At 33.7% G+C, this 18,885-nt stretch overlaps 6 protein-coding genes across 11 annotated transcripts in view; 3 read left to right on the forward strand and 3 right to left on the reverse strand.

Moving 5' to 3' along the window:
• Positions 1-30: 30 nt before the first annotated feature.
• Rpn9 (regulatory particle non-ATPase 9) lies at positions 31-1,829 on the reverse strand. The gene is made up of 5 exons (XM_012377912.2): positions 1,646-1,829; positions 1,445-1,558; positions 997-1,323; positions 525-857; positions 31-418 (listed from the first exon to the last, which is right to left on the reverse strand). The coding sequence occupies exons 1-5, from the start codon at positions 1,759-1,761 to the stop codon at positions 151-153; spliced, it is 1,158 nt and encodes a 385-aa protein (XP_012233335.1). The 5' UTR covers positions 1,762-1,829; the 3' UTR covers positions 31-150.
• A 477-nt stretch (positions 1,830-2,306) lies between these two features.
• Pgk (phosphoglycerate kinase) lies at positions 2,307-4,854 on the reverse strand. Its single transcript, XM_012378060.2, has 5 exons — positions 4,567-4,854; positions 4,118-4,466; positions 3,689-4,027; positions 3,395-3,614; positions 2,307-3,284 (listed from the first exon to the last, which is right to left on the reverse strand). The coding sequence occupies exons 1-5, from the start codon at positions 4,626-4,628 to the stop codon at positions 3,007-3,009; spliced, it is 1,248 nt and encodes a 415-aa protein (XP_012233483.2). The 5' UTR covers positions 4,629-4,854; the 3' UTR covers positions 2,307-3,006.
• A 168-nt stretch (positions 4,855-5,022) lies between these two features.
• On the forward strand, positions 5,023-8,481 carry LOC105678391 (cell division cycle 7-related protein kinase-like). Of its 2 annotated transcripts, XM_012377683.2 has the most exons (9): positions 5,199-5,709; positions 6,054-6,267; positions 6,371-6,464; positions 6,537-6,679; positions 6,770-6,902; positions 6,979-7,162; positions 7,271-7,420; positions 7,534-7,652; positions 7,932-8,481. In XM_012377683.2, exons 1-9 carry the CDS (start codon positions 5,679-5,681, stop codon positions 8,052-8,054), a joined length of 1,191 nt encoding a protein of 396 aa, XP_012233106.1. In that variant the 5' UTR covers positions 5,199-5,678; the 3' UTR covers positions 8,055-8,481. The 2 variants fall into 2 exon arrangements, with proteins under 2 accessions (XP_067214897.1, XP_012233106.1); XM_067358796.1 differs by lacking the exon at positions 7,534-7,652 and having other exon boundaries at positions 5,023-5,709.
• A 138-nt stretch (positions 8,482-8,619) lies between these two features.
• Positions 8,620-13,205, reverse strand: unc-45 (unc-45 myosin chaperone). Its single transcript, XM_012378037.2, has 5 exons — positions 12,329-13,205; positions 11,602-12,044; positions 11,137-11,466; positions 10,619-11,059; positions 8,620-10,423 (listed from the first exon to the last, which is right to left on the reverse strand). Exons 2-5 carry the CDS (start codon positions 12,019-12,021, stop codon positions 8,795-8,797), a joined length of 2,820 nt encoding a protein of 939 aa, XP_012233460.2. The 5' UTR covers positions 12,022-12,044; positions 12,329-13,205; the 3' UTR covers positions 8,620-8,794.
• A 61-nt stretch (positions 13,206-13,266) lies between these two features.
• LOC105678466 (pseudouridylate synthase RPUSD2-like) overlaps positions 13,267-18,885 on the forward strand; it is a 124,340-nt gene continuing 118,721 nt past the window's right edge. The window contains exon 1 of one of the 5 annotated variants that reach the window (XM_012377842.2): positions 13,267-13,541. In XM_012377842.2, the coding sequence (XP_012233265.1) occupies positions 13,448-13,541 (94 nt within the window). In that variant the 5' untranslated portion in view covers positions 13,267-13,447. Of the gene's footprint in view, positions 13,542-16,396; positions 16,917-18,772; positions 18,839-18,885 lie in introns of those variants that run through there. The other 4 variants (XM_012377847.2, XM_012377844.2, XM_012377841.2 and 1 more) reach the window with 4 other exon arrangements.
• On the forward strand, positions 13,619-16,247 carry nesd (nessun dorma). Its single transcript, XM_012377848.2, has 4 exons — positions 13,619-14,811; positions 15,076-15,283; positions 15,412-15,684; positions 15,768-16,247. The coding sequence occupies exons 1-4, from the start codon at positions 13,889-13,891 to the stop codon at positions 15,993-15,995; spliced, it is 1,632 nt and encodes a 543-aa protein (XP_012233271.1). The 5' UTR covers positions 13,619-13,888; the 3' UTR covers positions 15,996-16,247.

Genomic DNA, 18,885 nt, shown 5'->3' on the forward strand with positions numbered 1-18,885 from the left:
AATGAAGATAAACGTGTACAAATGTACATGTAAGAAATAATAGTTTATATTTATTGGCGTTATGTTAGAAAATTGATTTTACAATTACAAGTGTATGAACCTGCAGCTCGCTGACATAACAAACGAATAATGATGGTCCAGAAAAAGCTTTCAAAGAGTGAGGATCTCAGAGGCCCTAGATTCCAACAGTTTTTCCATTGAACTAACATCTTTGCACCATCCGTCTAGACGTTGTACCATTCCAGCGATCTGGCTGCGATCCAAGACCCGTGGCTGTACCCAAGTCATGTTAACAGTGCCCGCTACTTGGTCTATGGCACCTCGCACTAGACCCTGAGCAAGAGCTTTCATCACTAATAATTCCACTTCGCCGAGAGGTAAACGCGTCTCCTGAGAAATCTCGGCAAACGTCAATTGTCTGAAATGGGAAAAATCGCACGTTATCGCAAAATAAGTTAATATTTAATTAGACAATTGAAATTTATATGCATTACGCTCCAGACGTTATGTCATATAATACATACCGATTATTGGCTTGCCGTTTGAAAGTCATTTCCATGAGGCATAATAAAGAGATCTTCTGTCTCAATTTTAATTCCTGCGCTGCTAGATCAGCCACCTTGCACCATTGCGGCTTCAATCTTTCCAACGCAACAATGTCGCCGGCGTTAAAGGCCTGCAGCAAATCTACGAGCCAGCCATTTGGCGTGCCTTTTAGTGATGCCAAGACTGGATGCGCCAGTAATTCCCCAAGATTATAAACTCCTTCTCCTAAGAGCGCTGCTAGTCCAAGGAAGAAGGCATGTTGCTCTTGCTCTTGTCTGCTCAAACTACTCAATTCAATGCAACCTAGATATCTTAATAATAATAAAAATATATTAGATTAAGATAACTGCAATTGCAATTGGTATAAAATATAGTGTAAAACTTTTAATGGGATTATGCAAATTATATAAAGATATAATAATTATACAAAATTAATTATATTAAGAGTACCTCAATGCTGTGCGATAATACTCTGCATGTTTGCCTTGCAATCTGTACAGACGGCTGGCTAGAAGATAAAAACGTCCATGAACCGTTGTAATGCCATCGGCATTATCTAACATAGCCTCTACATCCTCGATAATCTTCTTTGCTTGCTCCTGATTATTCAGTTTATCCAGTAAGATCTGTCCTTTGAGGACTTTACAGAGAGCAATTGCTTCATTGTTGCTCTGAACCTTAGCCTCTGTTTTCTCTAAGAATTTAATCGCCTCTTGCTTGTCTTGAAACTGTTGTATTACATGGGCCAGTATTTCCACCAATGACAATGGATTTATTCTTCACATAAGCGTAAACAAAAGTTTAATAAAAAAATAAAAAACAAAATAATATAAAAAATGACAATGTATGGAATACCATATAAGATCACATTTTGATTTAAATAAGAATAGCCACTTACTTGTTTTCGAAAGTTGACAGGAAATTAACATATAATTGCACGAGGTTATCACCCTGTTGGAGTGCCGGATTTTTTACAAACGTTTCCAATTTGAGCGTCAGCTGATGCCAAAGTCTGCAAGTCACCCGGCCCAAATGAGCAACACTCCATTATTTTCAATGTGAAATCTCCGTATATAAAAATATTGTATAATCGAATTACCGTTTGCTATACAGATCCTCGAGCTGCGCCCATTCTGCGGCCAACTCCTCGTCGGCAACATTTTGCTTTTGGCTAAGAAAAGAATTAACATCCTTCACTTGCACGGTCGCCCCCATTTTTGATAACAATACGAATGGTACAAAAGCGAGATAGAAGAATGGCGATATGTCATGAACACTGAACTCTATATTAACTGGAAAGCGCCGTACGGCTCAAGATGCGGTCAGACAAAGAAGGCATTCGTATTGTTTTGTCTCTTTCTGTTGTATTCTTTCTCTAGGAGCGGAAAAGTGAAAAGTTATACGTAAACTCGATGAATAGAATAGTCGAATTTACGTGAAAATTTTCACTTTTCCATTCCTAAAAGAAAATTATATGATGCCTTGAATCAAATAAAAATTTATTTTTAGGGACAAATATTAGACAAAGTCCCTAGAAAGGACACTTTCTTATTGGATATTAGAATTTACACATTGAACGTGTAGGCAGTGTAAATTCTCCTTCAAGTTTTCTTTATTTTTGTTCTTCACGTTCAAAATTATGCCAGTAAACGCACCAACGTCAAAAAGAATGTTTTTTAAAAGCTAGATAAATCTAAATTCAATATTTAAGTATTTCATTTTGAGTGTGTTATTCCATTATGTTTAATGATACATATATGTATTTTTTGAAGAAAAATGTAATTTTACTAAAATATACGTTGTAAATTTACATTTTTACTATAATGTTACAAATTCTTGATTATGAATCCGCAAATGTCAAGCCATTTATACTAAAAAAACACAACGTCTTGGTATTTACTTTTGACACATTGTAGACGAAAATATATAATCGCACTAGTAAATAAAGAACATTATTTACAATTTAATACAATGCAGAGTAAGCTAAAATTTGTGTTGAAACTATGAGTGAACTTTTTACCGTGCAGGGACGATTACATTCAATAACGGCGACTGTTTGTTTCCTACAATTACTTCCTTAGGAACTAATACATAATATCAGTTTAATATTGTCTTAATATATTACATTTTACAGATAACGTTTACATTGGATAATGTGTCTATAACTGTACATTCATACAATTGTAATATGTAACGAAATCTAAGCATTTCAAGGTATAATTTTAATATCTTTAGTTGGGACTCTAAATACAGAACAGTGTGATTACACTGTTGAGAATGAGAAGATGAAGGCACATCTTCACTCAAATCTAATTTCGCTAGCGTTGAATCCAAAATACAATTTTGTCACCATACATTCCAATTCTACTCATTAAATTTCTATCGAACCGGCTAACGTTAAAATGTCAATCTTTGACAATGACTGGCTCTTACATCAACATTCATTATGAAGAAATAGATTTATGATGGAGAAAGAGCGGCAACTCCAGGCAATACTTTACCCTCCAGGAGTTCGAGACTCGCACCTCCGCCGGTGCTCACATGACTCACTTTATCCTCTGTTTTCCATTTAGCTGCGCATGTTGCTGTGTCTCCACCTCCAATAATAGTGATTGTTCCACGAGTTGTAGCTTCAACGACATTGTCCATTAAGCTCTTCGTGCCTTTACTGAAATTCTCAAACTCGAATACGCCTGCTGGTCCATTCCACACTATGACTTTTGCTCTCTTAATCGGTTCTGTGTAAAATAATATCATAAATAATACATTTAAACTGCATTTATATATTTAAATATATTTCCCAAAATATATATTACAAATTAGCAAATATTCATAAAAACACACTCACCTGCAAATAAGTCTCTTGATTTTGGGCCAACATCAAGACCCATCCATCCATCAGGTATACCGTTTTCAATATCTGCGGTTCCTACTGCTGCGTTTTCCGCAAATTTATCGGCAGTCACAAAATCTACCGGTAAGTGAATTTGGACATTATTTTTCTTTGCTTTGTCTAACAAATCATTCACAATTTTTGAACCTTCCTCATCAAACAATGAATTTCCAATCTAAAATCATACAAATATAAAAATTAGAAATATTATAAGCAGTGCTACTTATAACTCGAGTTAAAAATACATACTTTCATATTCTTGGACACTTTTAAAAATGTATAAGCCATACCACCTCCAATGATCATCTCATGTACTTTGTCCAGCAAATTGTTAATTAATTGAATCTTATCAGCAATTTTAGCTCCTCCGAGTATAGCCAAGAACGGTTTTTCTGGATTATCCAAAGCTTTCGCAAAATATTCAAGTTCTTTTTTCAATAGAAAACCACTTGCTCTTGTATCAAATCCATCTCCCATCATAGAACTATGAGCACGATGAGCAGTTCCAAAGGCATCATTTATGTATACATCTCCTAGCTTTCTCAAAGATGCTCTAAATTCCGTAACTTTATCTTTATCAGCTTTAATCTGAAATTAATTAATATATATTATTCTTAAACTCTATATTTATATATATATAAAATCTTTTATTAAATATATGAAAATGGTCTTACATACCTTACTGCCATCAGGACCTACTCCTTTGCCTTCCTCTTCAACGTGAAACCTTAAGTTTTCTAACAAAATAATAGTACCAGGTGCTGGATTAGCGCAAGCAGCTTCAACATCAGATCCAACACAATCGTTTAAAAATAAAATCTCTCGTTTCAGCAGAGTTTTCAACTCCTCAGCCACAGGTTTCAATGTATACTTTTCGTCTCTCTTTCCATCAGGTCGACCCAAGTGGGACATTAGAACAATCGATTTGGCTTTTTTATCAATAGCATATTTCACAGTGTCTAATGCAGCAACAATTCTCTGATTGTTCGTTATCTTCCCTTCCTTTAGCGGTACATTAAAGTCAACCCTGAAAGATCATTTTTGTGTTTTCATAGATATTTCTTAATTCCTTACTGTCTTTCTGTATGATTATCTTCTAGAATAAAATATTATCAGGAAATACATACCGTACAAGCACCCTTTTATCTGTCAAATCTACTTTATCGATGCTAAGCTTGTTAAGTGCCATAGCGATGCTTCCCTTCGTGACTTTATTGATCACAGTATCCTTTAAGAAGAAGCGGCTATTACTGTATGTAATTCTCGTTAAACCTTTATTCACGGAATAAGTAACGTCACACAATCGACCGTTGTTCGGTAAATCCGAGCGCGAGAACTTGAAGCCGCGAGTCGGTGTTCCAAAGTCAAAGCAAGGTCGCCGAGTGTGGCGACCTCCCGTAATTCTTTGCAATGCTCGATGTATTTGTTGGACCGATATCATTTTATGTAGACTGCAAAATGATCACAAACTGTAAATATCTCTATAAATCTGTATTAGTTGTACATTCTTCTAAAGTTTTTATATCAAAAGAGAAAATTAAATAAAATATTATAACAATATATTTGATATAAAATAATTTTATAGAGTTTGTTATATAAGCAGTTTAATCGATTGTCGTTTTAACTAGATTTTGTTTTGTATGGATTTGTTTCTTTTTTATTCTGTAAGTTCTGTGATAGTTTATGCAATGAATTTGAATAACCGTATAGCACCGTCTGCATCAGACTGTGCAACTTACTGCAGCAATTGGCAAGTGATCTAGTAAATTACTAGAAATGCTGTGTGCAGGGCATCGATCATGTAATTTTTTTCTAGAAGCAGAAACGTGAAAGTGAAAATTTCACGCGAATTCGACGAATAGAATTGTTTTTCTATCGGAAAGCCCCGTCTTTCCAGAAATAACCAGAAATAGTATTTTTCAATTAGTAGTTGCCATCCTTCGCGATTATTGACATTTGCGACTCATTGTGGAATAACTCTAAAATTTTTTATGTGTAATGGCTTTAAAACAAAGTTTAATTTCATGAAAATTAACCTTTTGTGTTTACAAAAATGGCGCGAAATGGCGCCAATTTCTAAAGGTTATGTTATGTTAGATTGATGGTTCAGTAAATAATCATTGGTGACAAATGATAAAAATATAGAAAATGTAGATTCTCTGTGTAATATATTAATATAATAACCGCAAGAGTGATTGTAAAAATACTCCGAAAATTAGACAAAACGAAAGTTAACAACATGAGTCAGAACGAAGAAAATGACAAAGACGGTATTTTTGCTTTTTGTTGGAAATTTGTGCTTAAATCATTCAAATTTATACCATATATGATATATGTACAAATATATACATTATATGTTATTATTAGTTGCATTGAAATTAAATTATTGAATTTAATTCTTTTTTGGTATCATTTTTATGAGTTGTTTGCATTGTTTGTATGCTAAGGATATTTTGTTTATGATTTATATAATAGAAATTAGATTGTAAATTTATTTAAGATTATTGCTACATTGGATATATGTAAATATTAATATTAATATTATATCTTAATGATGTTTTTGTTACAAAATGAGATTGAACAGGTTCAATATGTATATACTTTGATGTTTCAGAAAGTGACAGTTGTGTAAATCTTAAGGACTCAATTCCACTTATAAATGATCTGTTTCATGTGCATTGTAAAGTTGGAGAAGGTGCATTTAGTTCTGTCTTCCTGGCTACATTAAAATCTTCTGATAGACGTAAAAAGTTTGCCTTAAAACACTTGATTCCTACTTGCAATCCTGAAAGAATCGAACGTGAATTGCAATGCTTACAAAAAATAGGGTATGTTTTTGTTTGCTCTTGTGTAGAAATACATTGTTGTTTTATATTGACTTGTTATAATGTGTTAATTAATGTTGACAAGAACAAACAAAATTTATTTTAGGGGCAATGATTATATTGTTGGCTTAGAATTATGTTTGAGATATCGTGGTTCAGTAGCATTTGTAATGCCATATATGAAACATGATAGATTTTCAGTAAGTTTGTAATTTGTATATGTTTAGAAAATATAATAATAATGAAAAAATACTTATAATAATGATATCTAGGAATATGTCAAAAATATGACTACTGAAGAAACAAAGGATTACATGAGAGCTCTTCTAACTGCCCTGCGAAGAGTACACAAGTTTAATATCATACATAGAGATGTGAAACCCAATAACTTTCTCTATGATCGTACTAATAGAAGGTAAATTTTTATGAGAGAATAAATGATTTTTCTACTATGCTGAAAAATACTGTTACCTAATAATTTAATATAATTCTTTAATTTTTCCAGATATTTATTAGTGGACTTTGGTCTTGCGCAGCAATATACTGTGGAGAATCTAGAAACTATAACAGAAATAAATAGTCAAAGCATTGAAATACCAAAAACAGCACTTAGTATGAAGCGAAAGAGATTTGACGAAGTAATTTTTATACACAAATCTAATTACGTACAGTTAAAATACTGTAATGTTTCTTATTCCTTTTAATTTATTCCAGAATAATTTGAACTTTCAATTTAATCCCATTGCCAAGAAGAACATGGAAAATAAATGTTACTGTTTTGGAAAACCCAGAGTATGCACATTATGTTTAGTAAAGCCACAACAAACGGCACCACGTGCAGGTACACCTGGCTTTCGTGCTCCAGAAGTTTTATTGAAACATCCTTCACAAACTTCAGGTATTAAAAAATTATAATTTATCGCGAAGAACACAAAATGATTACACTTTCGGTGAATAAAAGAAAAAAAAAAAAAAACAAATCACAAAATTTACAAATAAATTTTAGCAATTGATATTTGGGCTTGTGGTGTGATGATGCTATGTATACTCAGTGGTACACAACCATTTTTTCGCTCGCCTGACGATTGCACAGCTTTAATGGAAATAACAGCGATATTTGGAACTTGTAATGTACAACAATGTGCATATAAATTAGGTATTTTAATAAATCACTACAAGTTATTTTTATTCAAATTATTCTTACGCTTTTTTTATTTTATTAATTTTATGTATTGTATTATTTATTTTTTCTTTCGTTTTTTTGCTTAGGTAAAAAAGTTATTTTTAGTGAAAGTTTACCATGCACTGATCTTATGTCTTTGTGCCTAAAGTTACAAAAAAGAAATAGGAGAATAACACATGATAGAGAGAATAGTATATGCAAAAAGGTATATTCTGTTTATATTTTATGTATTTTATTTAATGAAGCAGTATGCAGGAAAAAGAATAGATTGTAATCAAATACAACAAAATCTTTTATCTTTTTACGTTAGAAAACATTATAATTATCGCCAGCAACAGAATCCTTGTTAATATTGGTTTAATCTTATTCTGCTGCGCGATATAATTGTTGTCACTGCAGAGATGTTTAATTACATCTATCTTTTCCCTGTTGCTTCAGTAACATACAGTGCTTCCATCTCAAAATTATCGTAATATTTTTTAAGGCACCGTCAAATATCGAGTATCCCAATGAAGCATATCATCTTTTGACGAGACTTCTAGATTTGGATTACAAGACACGTATCACTGCAGAACAAGCATTATCTCACCCATTTTTAAGTTCATAATATATTAATGTTGAAATTGTTTTATAGAGTCTAAAATCTATCGTGTATTTTGCATGCATGCAAGGGTACATTACATTTCATCTATGCGTAATTATAATCATAATTATTTCATTTAAAAAATTACGACTTTAATTTATTAAATATATACTTTTGTTACTTCAAAGTTGCTTTTTGTTAAAGTATATAAAATTTTCTGATCTAACAAATTGTTGAAAATAACATTTTTTTACAAAAAATAAATTTTGAAAGCAAAAATAAATTCTAATAAGATTATATAATTTGGGACTCTCGATTACTAAAATATTTAATATTAAATATAGAAATATGAAAAGTGTTGTTTATGATCTTTCTCAACATTATGATCTCTCTTTGGGTCATCTTGTATACTGGATAATTTATTAATGAAATAATAAATCTCTTATTTAAAGTTTCGGACTTCTAATTATTTCTTTCTTTTTTTTATAAAAAATCTAAGAAAACGTTTATATAGTTATTAAATGTATGGTTTCTGGTGTACAGGTGAGACATCTAAAACAGGCCATCTGAATGTTCTAACAATCGCGTGTACTTAGTGCTTTTTTTGTATTTTTTTAAATATAATTACACTCGATACATTTCACGTTATAAAATTTTTGAAATTTAATATTAACGTAAGGCACTTGGTTTTAACGTGATAAATATAAATATTTTTTTAGATTTAAAGATTTAAATATTCACGAATACGCGGAAGAATGGTTTCCTTAGTCGACATGTTCGATGTTATTGACATTTTGTGACGATTCGCCCTCTCCCACATTTTTCTGAATCAGATTCCATTTGGCAGCAGCGTCTAAAGCAGTGGATGCCAATTCCTTAACTTTTTCGCTTTGGACGTTATCGTTCTTGCTCAACGCCATCAGTATTTCCATTATATCTGTTTCAATGAGTTTTGCAGCAACATCCTTCGTGCTTTTTATCATGTTTAGCACAATTACGACACCTCTGTGCTGAATGTCGCAGTTCGGATTGGCGAGTAAAAAGTGTAAAGATTCGAGCCAATCTTTCGAGTCAAAAATCTTCTCGCAGGCTTTCTTGCTGGCCGACGTCAGTATTGCTAAAGCTCCAGAAGCCGCCATACTGGTAGCTTCATCCTCGTCCTCGGATAGTATCACGAGATACTTGACTCGATCGTTTTCCCCTTCGAAGTACAGAATCGTTTCCTCGCACATCATCAAGTTGTTTATGACTTCCGTGGACGCGCGTCTCAGCATGTCGTGCTCCTCGTACATGTAGACTTCGATTTTCTGGAATCCACCCTCTTTTAATATGCGTTTTCTCACGCTGTCGTTGACGCCAGCTATATTGCACAGGGCCATGAGACTTTCGAAATTCTCGAGAGCGCAACACTCCGGGTTCAATAGATTTATGAACGGTCGCACGACCTCCATGATTCTTTGTCCGGGAAACGCGACCTCCGGGTTTATCGTGATTCCCAAGCGTGCCAGAGCTTGCGAAGCCTGCTTCTTACCCTTGTCCGTGCCGTCTAGCGCTAACGGCAATAGCGCCTTTGCACCACCCTGCTGAACGATCATTCCTCTCACTTCGTGTTGACTGCATATCGCATTGAAGACACGTGCTATCAGCTCTTTGCTGTTGTGACTCTCCGTTTTAGCGAGGCTGACTAGAGCAGTGGTCACGCCGGCCTTGGCTAACGTACAAAGTCGCTTATTCACGAAATCGGTGTCGTCCAGCTCGTGTTCCTCGGGAATATGATGTTTCGCGAACTTCGCCAATTCTATCATCTCAGGTATGAGTTCCTGTTTATCGTAAGCGTTACACAAGTTCACCAATGTTGTGACCACGCCGTAGATAACCGACTGATCACCAGTCTTGGCGAGCTCGATCATCGACTGAATAGCTTCTTGATCCTCGATTAACTTCTCTTTGACCTCAGCATCGAAAGTGAGGTATGACAAACCCTCCACAGCCCACTTTCTCATATCTTTCTGTTTCTTGGGATCGATCAGGAATCGTCTACAAGCTTCGGCCAATTTTTTCGTTGCTCCATCCGCGAAGGGCCTGATAGTGGCGTCTGAGCCTCCGGAGCTGCCCAATTTGCACAATCCCACTAACGCCCGTACTCGAATCGAATCGTCCTTAGACTGGTACAGCTTCTTCAATATATTTACACCTTGATTTATAATCGCAGTGGCCTTGTCTTTCTTGGATGCGGCGGCTACGATACATTCGCAAGCGACTTTCTGCTGCAACACATCGTCCGTTCCCGCCATAACAAGAATCATTTCCAGAATTCCTTCTTTGGCCACAATTGCATTTCCAACGTCTAGCGGACCCAATAATAAAGTTGTTATCGCAACTACTACACGTACCTATAAAGAAATCAAACAATAAATTTTTGTACAATTTTTTTTTGTATTAGAGATAAAATAATTCATTTTTCAACGAAAATGTTTGAGCAACTAATACTTTTTCAGTATTTAACAATTAAAAATAGCAAGTTTCTCTTGTTTTCTAGTAAACTAAAAAGCTTTAGGAGAAACAATACAATGCCAAAATGTATATACCTTTGATTCTATATCGGGTGTAAGTAATTTATCTTTAATAAATTCATCAATGGCACTCCTAAACTTGTCTTTAGCAGCGTCATAGTACATGTTCTCGTATATTCTGGCTAAGCATACGCTAGTTATAGTTCTCGTAGAAGACGTAACATCCATCGAGGATTCATATTTGTATTCCTCCATTTCACTGGCAACTTCCATCAATCTCTGCAAACCGCGGAGCTCAACCAATCGCTCGGCCCAGTCTAAAGCGGTATAATGAATATTACGCATAATAAGCTCTATTATCGCGTTCCTCGCAAGACCTGTTATTGTTCTATTTGTTATACTGTACAACAAGCACGATAGAATCGTATCTATTTCTTTCTTATGCGCTTCGCACAATGCCTTATCGGGCTTTGAATCGGGTTTATTATCCATGCCACTATAAGTGTTTAATATAGTCTGAAATCAAAGCATATAAAATGAGTTTTCAGTCATATATGATAATTATATATGTTCTAATAGATCAGTATACTCACCTGTATACAATACTGAGATGCATTGACTCTCTCCGTAAGTTTACTATTCATTATTTCCAGATACCAAGGCAAACCAATATTTTTTACAATGGATTCAGTTCGACTTAGATTGTTTTTGCTTAACTCGGCTATAATACGGATCGCATTACAAATTATTTCCTCATTCTTCTCGACTTTCAAAAGTTTTGTTATTTTTAATACTGTTCCTTCCTTAAAGATTTCCTCTGCACCGGCTCTTTCACGTGCAAGCACAAGTAGATTATTCATAGCGGTCTCACGCTTCTCTTTATCCATGCTCATGTTGAAGGCTAAATCCAACATTTGTGATACCTAAACATAAGTATAGTGATTTATAATATGATTACATTGCATCAATATTGCATCAATATTGCATCAATTTTTTTAGATTAGACAAAATTATTAAATTTTGCACTTTGATAAATTTGAGTAGTCATGTATACTTACTTTGGCACTAATACGTGAATTTTCTTTATATCGTTCTTGTACAATTTTATATAAACGTGCCGCTATAGGCTGGATAGATTTGTTATTGGGATCAAATAAAATAATATTTCTTGCATCTTGATATGCCTCTTCAAATCTTTCTAATGATTCTAGTGCTTGGCATCTACGAAACAATGCTTTGGGATCATTAGGACATATCTCCAATGAGTCATTGCAATCTTTGATCACTTTTTCATAATCTTGTAATTTTAAATAAGCTGCAGCCCGATTTTTATAGTATATTGCTTTCTCAGCACTATCCTCTTTTACTAATTTCAATGCATTTGTGTAGCAATTTAAAGCCTCCGACCAGTTATTTTTATTAAACTCTTCATTACCCTTCTCTTTCCACTCTTGTGCATTCAAATCTGAGTTTGTCATGATGTGATGTGAAACAATTTTCTCTATAACATGAAAAATATTCTCTGGTCTCTTTTCAAATTAAGAATGTCCTTATGCTATAATGTATAGTTATTGTTTTAAGTATGAAAAAGATAATTGACAAGCTATAGACTAGTTAAGTAACAGATACAGAAATAAGAATTATAAATGTAGAAATAAATGCAATTTCTAAAGTAATATTAGAGTAGTAGTTTATAAATAAATTATTATTAATTGTTACAATTTCTATCATATTCTGTTTAATAATAAAAATAGTACAAAGAAAATAGATTCTACAATACTTTACCTTCTGTCTGGTAGTTAATCACTCTAGATTAGAAAGAGAATGATTTGAGAAGCAATGATTCACTTTTTCAAATTTTATCACGAATGTAATTTGAAGAATATAATCTGCGTTTCGTGTAATTCAGTTCACACTCATTCTTAAAATGCGATTAAGATTGGCACCGTTTGTGCATTATATTGCAGATCAAGTAGAACTATCCAGAAGCCACGACATTCGTTCAGGTTTATTTTCGGCGAAACTTCTTCGATATAAATGGAAGCATTAGGTTAAAGATAGATCTAATATTTTCGATCTACCAGTGTCATTCAGCTATATATTTTTGCCAATCAAAAATTTCAAGTTTTTATGACGGAAATTCATAATGATACATACATATTGTTTTATTTTAATAATAAATATAATATATAATTAAATCACATTTCACTCCATAAGGATATTTTACATTTCTTTTCTCCATGTGCAAATATTGACGCATTACATATTTTGGAAAACATATATTTCTTTGCATAAAGATTAATTTTATTTAATTAATGTTACAAGAATACAATAATACTAGGTTATGTGTCTAGTACACTGAACTATAAGCATGCTGAAATGGGCACTGAATCGCTTATTGCGAGCCGAGAGAGAACCACATCGTCGTGTATTGCTGTCTTTCTATGTACGGTCAAAAGTTTCGAACTTGACTTAGCAAGCAATTAGTTAGTACAAGCAATTAATATTTTAATCATTTTTAATATTATATTAAAAATGTAATATTATTATATATTTATAACATTTAAATTAAAATATTCTAATATTTATTTCTATGTTAAAAAACTGTTGTGTGAAATTTACGCTACATTGACGATTCAGTACTTCGAGAATCGCAATTTCGCACTTTTCAAGTGACTTCAACTTCAGACAACGATGCGTTGCAGCGACCGTAAAATCACATTCAAATCTTTTCGTATTTTTTGTGATTGTTATTGTTTAAAAATAAATCCAGAGCAAAAAAATATTGTGAGTGTTTTGTGGTGTCAGATATGTTCGTCGTAATTCATTAAACATCACGTGCAACCGATATTATAACACGGTGTAGCCAAATATGTAGCGATATCAGTATTGGTGATCTGCTTTATGTTCCTGAAATCGATTAAAATTCTTACATATTACGTGTTATTATTCTCATCGAAGTATTTCGAATGTGCAACAAATGTAAAATCATCATCAGGTATGTAAATATTGTTTTTTCTATAATTAGTTGTATCGATTTCTTAACATTTTATATATTTTTTTAAACATTTGAATGCATGTATTGAATTTAAAAAATTAAAAAAAAAAAAATAAAAAATTACATTTTATTTCTCTGAAATATTATTAAATATTTTTAAAAATGCTTGTTATCAACGATCGATCATATCAACATTTTACTATTATCTTCGAGTCCACGTTGGGCCTGTCACAATATAATCTGTTTGGTGTCGCTTTTTACAACGTGTATTTTTCGAAACGGTTTGCGTTTTAAAACGAGAATAAGTGTGTGCTAAAAATCTTTTATTCGAGTAAGCATTGTGAGAAATGAATCTTTGTGAAGAACTGGACATATACACCTTCCACAATAAAACTCTTGCTGAAAGATTATATGAATACTCGAGCATATTATCTCTGCATGGAAAAATACCTGCAAAGAATATTCAAGCAGAATGGTCCAACGACGTCGAACTCGTTATAGAGTCATCTGGTTGGCAAGCACTGTGGAAAATATCGCGTTACACATGTGAAGAACAGAACATTTCCTACCCAGCGATAGTTTTAGTAGAAGTGTTGAAAATGAAGTATCACACTCTACATGCAGAGGTGAAGATCAAGGCCGTTACGGAGAACATTAATCTACCTGAGAAATATGAAGTGCCATTAATTGAATTGTATCCTACTATTAATCAGAAAGACCATACTCTAGATATAGAAGGTACTGCACATTGCGTAGACCGATTGCGGTTTTTCTACAATCACTTATGGATGCCATGGGATGAGAATGAAGATGAAAATATTGATTGGGTAGAACGACATCTAGATCAAAGGATTAGATTATTTTTTAATATGACTCATGCAGTTATTGATAAGGAAACATGCAATATTATTAAGTCATTGATTAATGAGGGAAAAGAAATAAAGTTTAAGCTTCCAACAATACAAAAAGAATTATTCGATGAGAAGTGGAATGATAAAAAGGAGTCTGAAGATTATTTAGAATTAGAAAGCACATATAATCAATTTTGCTTTCGACTTCAGCAAATTAAGACAGAGATGGATTTGTTAGAAGTTTTTTCTTTGAAAGAGCTGCTTAGGAAGAATCAAATTTGCAATAAGGAACGAATGAAAAATTATAATAAGAATGGCGAAAAGACATATTACTTTGTATGGTTAGGTGGTACTATTAAAGAGTTGCATAAGCTTTTTAATAAAATTCAAGAAATATCTTCTGAAGATGCAGTCGTTAAGTATGTTTTAAGATCAAGCACTAGTGGATCCTGATGTCGATAATAGGGGGGGTTTTGACCTGCTTTAATGCATTTTTTACCAAGATTTTTGAAACGGATCCAGCAAAATTAATTTTTTTTTTTAACTTGGAAGGGGGGGAGTTTAACCCCCCCCCCCTTCAGGATCCGCCAGTGAGATCAAGTAATTTTAAGAGAATTAGATGAGAGATTATAGTACATTTATATAGTATTGTACATGTAATATTTCTACATTATATATTTCAGAGTTTGTAAATACTTGGAGGAAGCTTTGGATGTATTTAAGAAAAAGGATACTATTTTGTTGGGTGAAGGGTGTCACTCAATTAACTGTTCCAATGGATTACAGGAAGGAGGCTCAATTATAGGAATCCGTAATGCAAACGATACTATTCTCCAACCATCTAACTTTAAGTCGAGCATTGCATCATTGTTTGACTTTTTTGGTACTGAGGTGTGTCTCGTTTAATAAAATTAAAAATTATCTACTATTTAGTTGATTTATTCTACTATTTATTTTACTACTTATATTCTACTATGTATTTTACAATTTATACTTATTTATTTTTTAAATCTCAATAGGTTTTGTTGAAAAATATCTGCATTGAGTTGATAGGTCCTCAGACAGGTATAGTTGTAAGAAGGAATTGTACTGTAATTGTAACTGGTTGCATAATATGTGTCCCTAATACTACTTCAAGCAACTGCACATTTGGTGCAATTGTTATGCCAGGTGGAAAATTAAAATTTGATAATACAGTTTTTCAAGGATTAGGAACTGCTGTTGTCCTTTATTCAACTGGTGAAGTTATCATGGATGAATGCCGCTTTAAAAAATGTGATAATGGTATAAAGGTAAAGTCACCTTTTTATTATCGATAATTTCGAAGATTATTCTTTTTTAGTATTTATAATAAACATACATTTTCTTAATTTAGCTCCAGGACAATGTTCATTTTACTATTACCAAATGTTCCTTTGAAAATGTCAAAGATCCTATTGTAATGGAAACTGGAAAGGTAACTCATTCAGAATCAGTACCAGTAGGACATGAATTGTTTACATCTATCGAAGGAATCTTTTTAAATGAATGTAAATTTTTCACGGAAGATCAAGTTGGCAAGATCAAGTTAAGACCGAAAGGCATTGAAGGTATAATAGATTAATAGATTCATGGTTGGGTGATGAAATTATTTGACTCTTAAGGTGCGTTCGGGGAGACGCTATTAGCGCTATTTGCGTCATTCTATCTTTATCGCTCATTAGACATAAAACAAGGATAGAATGACACAATAGCGCTGATAGCGCGCTCCCCGAACGCACCCTTACAACAGAAATTATGTAACAATAAAATGTCTGCTATTATTTGAATATTACAATTTATAATCTAAAAGTTACGAATAAATCCTTAAAAATTAGTATTTGCCTTTCATCCTTATTCCATATAATTTCGTTAGAAACTTATTTCATTATCATTATTTTTCTCTGAATTTTGAATATGTCGATAATCGGTACATCAAAGTGTATCAGATTATTCAACCATTTATTTCTCATAACAGATGTCGCCATTGCTTTGTTTTGTTTTACCATTGCGCGGCACGTTGTGATATATCTGCATATACTTATTGGATTGTATGTTGAGTATGACAATTTTAAGATCGAGAATTTTGATAAACGTAGTGTCAGCACATTGTGTTCATTACAAATTTCATATTACATTCCCGTTCACGCATTTACACGTGTTCGCTTGGAGACGCAGTTTCGCAACTGGTCGGTTTCATAACCTCATTCTCGAGTTGCTGAATCGAACATCCCGCACTCGTGTCAAGAAGTGTAAGCAATTTTTGTCAAGCTATCGAGTGTAAAGGAGAACAAGCAACGAGTCATAAATTGCTTCAACGTGTGTTACTTCTACGTGATTGTACAAGGTGTTTCCTTTGCCAATTTGACCGGTCGCGAATATAACCTCAACGCAGAGATCAGAGATTTTATCTGTTCCGCGCTTGCTTGCTTGCGCCGCATGCGTGTGCGTTATCGCACACAGATAAAAAAGCAAAGTGAAGCAAAGCTCACATGCACGCGTAGAGGTATGACATAAATTACAATTTACATATCACTGTCATTATTGATATTTTTTTCAACTTGGATTGGTCCATGTTTTTGAACGGTACCATAAGTGCCTCCTTTCTTCCTTACATCCCTTCCCGGCTGCATCGGCCATGTGGTCGCGCGCCGACACGTGCGTCTATCACGTATGAATGAAACGTCATATGCGGCGAATATCGGCGAGCTCGCCGCGAGTTCAAATTCCGTCGTTGTGTATTTCCGTTTCCTGTTCGTCTTTATCCTTCTCTCTTTCTTTCACCGAGAAATGATTAATTGCGATTGCCGTCGTCGACCGATAAAACCGCATGGCCACGCTTTGATATTGAGGCTCAATGATTAATCGTGGGGGCAGCCGAGGACGCGGGGGTGGGCTGTCCGGGGTTGGCGAAGCTGTCGTTGCCAGAGCGCTAAACGCGTCGCATGTACAGTCGTGATGTATCGCGCGGTGCACGGATGCAATGCATATTCATGATGTAAAGGCGTTCCGGCGGACGATATAACGAAAAATGACGAATTTCGCATTTTATATGCCCATTCCGCAATCCGGCGTTTAGAACGTCGGATCAATTGAGCCCCTTATTTCCCAAGTGGTGTAAGTCCAATTTCTAAATTGTTGGAAAATTAATGTTTTGCATTTGGGTTGCTAACCTGTTATCGTTTGATCCAACTTTCTACTCTCTATAAAGTTAGACTTACACCACTTGTTTACTAGACGCAGACTATTCTTCAGAACACATTTCTGGTGTAAGTTTAAAATCTCAAATTTTGGATTTACACCACTTGGGAAATAAGGGGCTCAATTGTATTGCAGCGTAGCGCTTACTGTTCCGTTCTCAATTCGTTCGTTTTTTTTTTTTCGTTTTTTTTGTTCAACACGTATGCGGATGCCGATTAAGTTTGCAAAGCCCGATCAAAAATTACACATATGTCTACTGTTACGATACAGAACGTTATTTCACAAATATTTTCTGCCTGTTTGATAAAAAAAAAGACGCATTCCAACAAAGTAAGCTTCCTCAATCAATAAAATTTTGCATGATACGTTGATAAAGAGATAAAGAAATTATAACAATCTCAGTAAATAAAATGTTAGCAATATTGGCAAATCAAATTTGTAACATCGCTAACATTTTGGTTATCTGGGAATATTACAGTACAAGAATCATTTATGCTTTATATGTCTGACCATAAACATTAAAAAAAAATTGGTTTAATTGACACAAATAAGATATAAAAATTACGGGATAAATAACAGAAATAGTGTAAAATTGATGAACATAAATTACGTAATCACGTAAATTTACAATATTTATTTAGTATTCTTGTTATTTATTGTGTAATTTTTACATCTTATTTGTGTAAATTTATTCAATTTTTTTAGTGTATTTATATGCCAAATGGTTTTATTTTATCGGAATAGAATTATTTTATTGGAATTCGAAGATTTTTTGTCAAAGTGGTGTAGTTTTATTTTGTCAGGTTCCAAAATTGATGATTCATATAATCATCCCTAAACTTTTTCAAGCAAACTTATTTATATTTAAGGCCCCTGGACTCGCCGCGGCCATGTTGGCAATCGTGACGTCAGGGGCAAAGAATTACGCGCTGAGAATTCTTGCGTGCCATTTTCAAATAAAAAGACGTGGTACGATTCATACCATATTCATTTTACAATTGTTTATTAACTGTCAAGGGAAAAGCATAGTTTTCGGACAAGTTTACAAGTGCCAAAGCGATCTATAGTGTTATTTTATCAAAATATTTTTTTATTTGAAAATGGCACGCAAAAATTCTAGCGTCATTTCTCGCCTCTGACACAGTCACAATCCAACATGGCCGCGACGAGTACCCAGAAGTCTTAACATGTATACAAAATATCAGTGTTACAGACCTGGTCACTTCGGTAACTTCAACGAGTTAACGAAATTATATATCGGAGTTTAAAGCGCT

This window comes from Linepithema humile, chromosome 7, assembly GCF_040581485.1.
Source record: "Linepithema humile isolate Giens D197 chromosome 7, Lhum_UNIL_v1.0, whole genome shotgun sequence".
NCBI lineage: Eukaryota > Metazoa > Arthropoda > Insecta > Hymenoptera > Formicidae > Linepithema > Linepithema humile.

Coding starts and splice junctions, on each gene's coding strand:
- Rpn9 (XM_012377912.2), bottom strand. CDS start 1,761: ATGGGGGCGACCGTGCAAGTGAAGGATGTTAATTCTTTTCTTAGCCAA. Junction 858..996: donor TATTATCGCACAGCATTGAG/GTACTCTTAATA, acceptor ATTATTATTAAG/ATATCTAGGTTGCATTGAAT. Junction 419..524: donor AAACGGCAAGCCAATAATCG/GTATGTATTATA, acceptor TTCCCATTTCAG/ACAATTGACGTTTGCCGAGA.
- Pgk (XM_012378060.2), bottom strand. CDS start 4,628: ATGGCACTTAACAAGCTTAGCATCGATAAAGTAGATTTGACAGATAAA. Junction 4,467..4,566: donor GATAAAAGGGTGCTTGTACG/GTATGTATTTCC, acceptor ATGATCTTTCAG/GGTTGACTTTAATGTACCGC. Junction 4,028..4,117: donor TAGGTCCTGATGGCAGTAAG/GTATGTAAGACC, acceptor AATTAATTTCAG/ATTAAAGCTGATAAAGATAA.
- LOC105678391 (XM_012377683.2), top strand. CDS start 5,679: ATGAGTCAGAACGAAGAAAATGACAAAGACG. Junction 7,421..7,533: donor ACAATGTGCATATAAATTAG/GTATTTTAATAA, acceptor TTTTTTGCTTAG/GTAAAAAAGTTATTTTTAGT. Junction 7,653..7,931: donor AGAATAGTATATGCAAAAAG/GTATATTCTGTT, acceptor ATATTTTTTAAG/GCACCGTCAAATATCGAGTA.
- unc-45 (XM_012378037.2), bottom strand. CDS start 12,021: ATGACAAACTCAGATTTGAATGCACAAGAGTGGAAAGAGAAGGGTAAT. Junction 11,060..11,136: donor CATCTCAGTATTGTATACAG/GTGAGTATACTG, acceptor CTTTGATTTCAG/ACTATATTAAACACTTATAG. Junction 10,424..10,618: donor CACCCGATATAGAATCAAAG/GTATATACATTT, acceptor ATTTCTTTATAG/GTACGTGTAGTAGTTGCGAT.
- nesd (XM_012377848.2), top strand. CDS start 13,889: ATGAATCTTTGTGAAGAACTGGACATATACACCTTCCACAATAAAACT. Junction 14,812..15,075: donor TCTGAAGATGCAGTCGTTAA/GTATGTTTTAAG, acceptor TATATATTTCAG/AGTTTGTAAATACTTGGAGG. Junction 15,685..15,767: donor AATGTGATAATGGTATAAAG/GTAAAGTCACCT, acceptor TTCTTAATTTAG/CTCCAGGACAATGTTCATTT.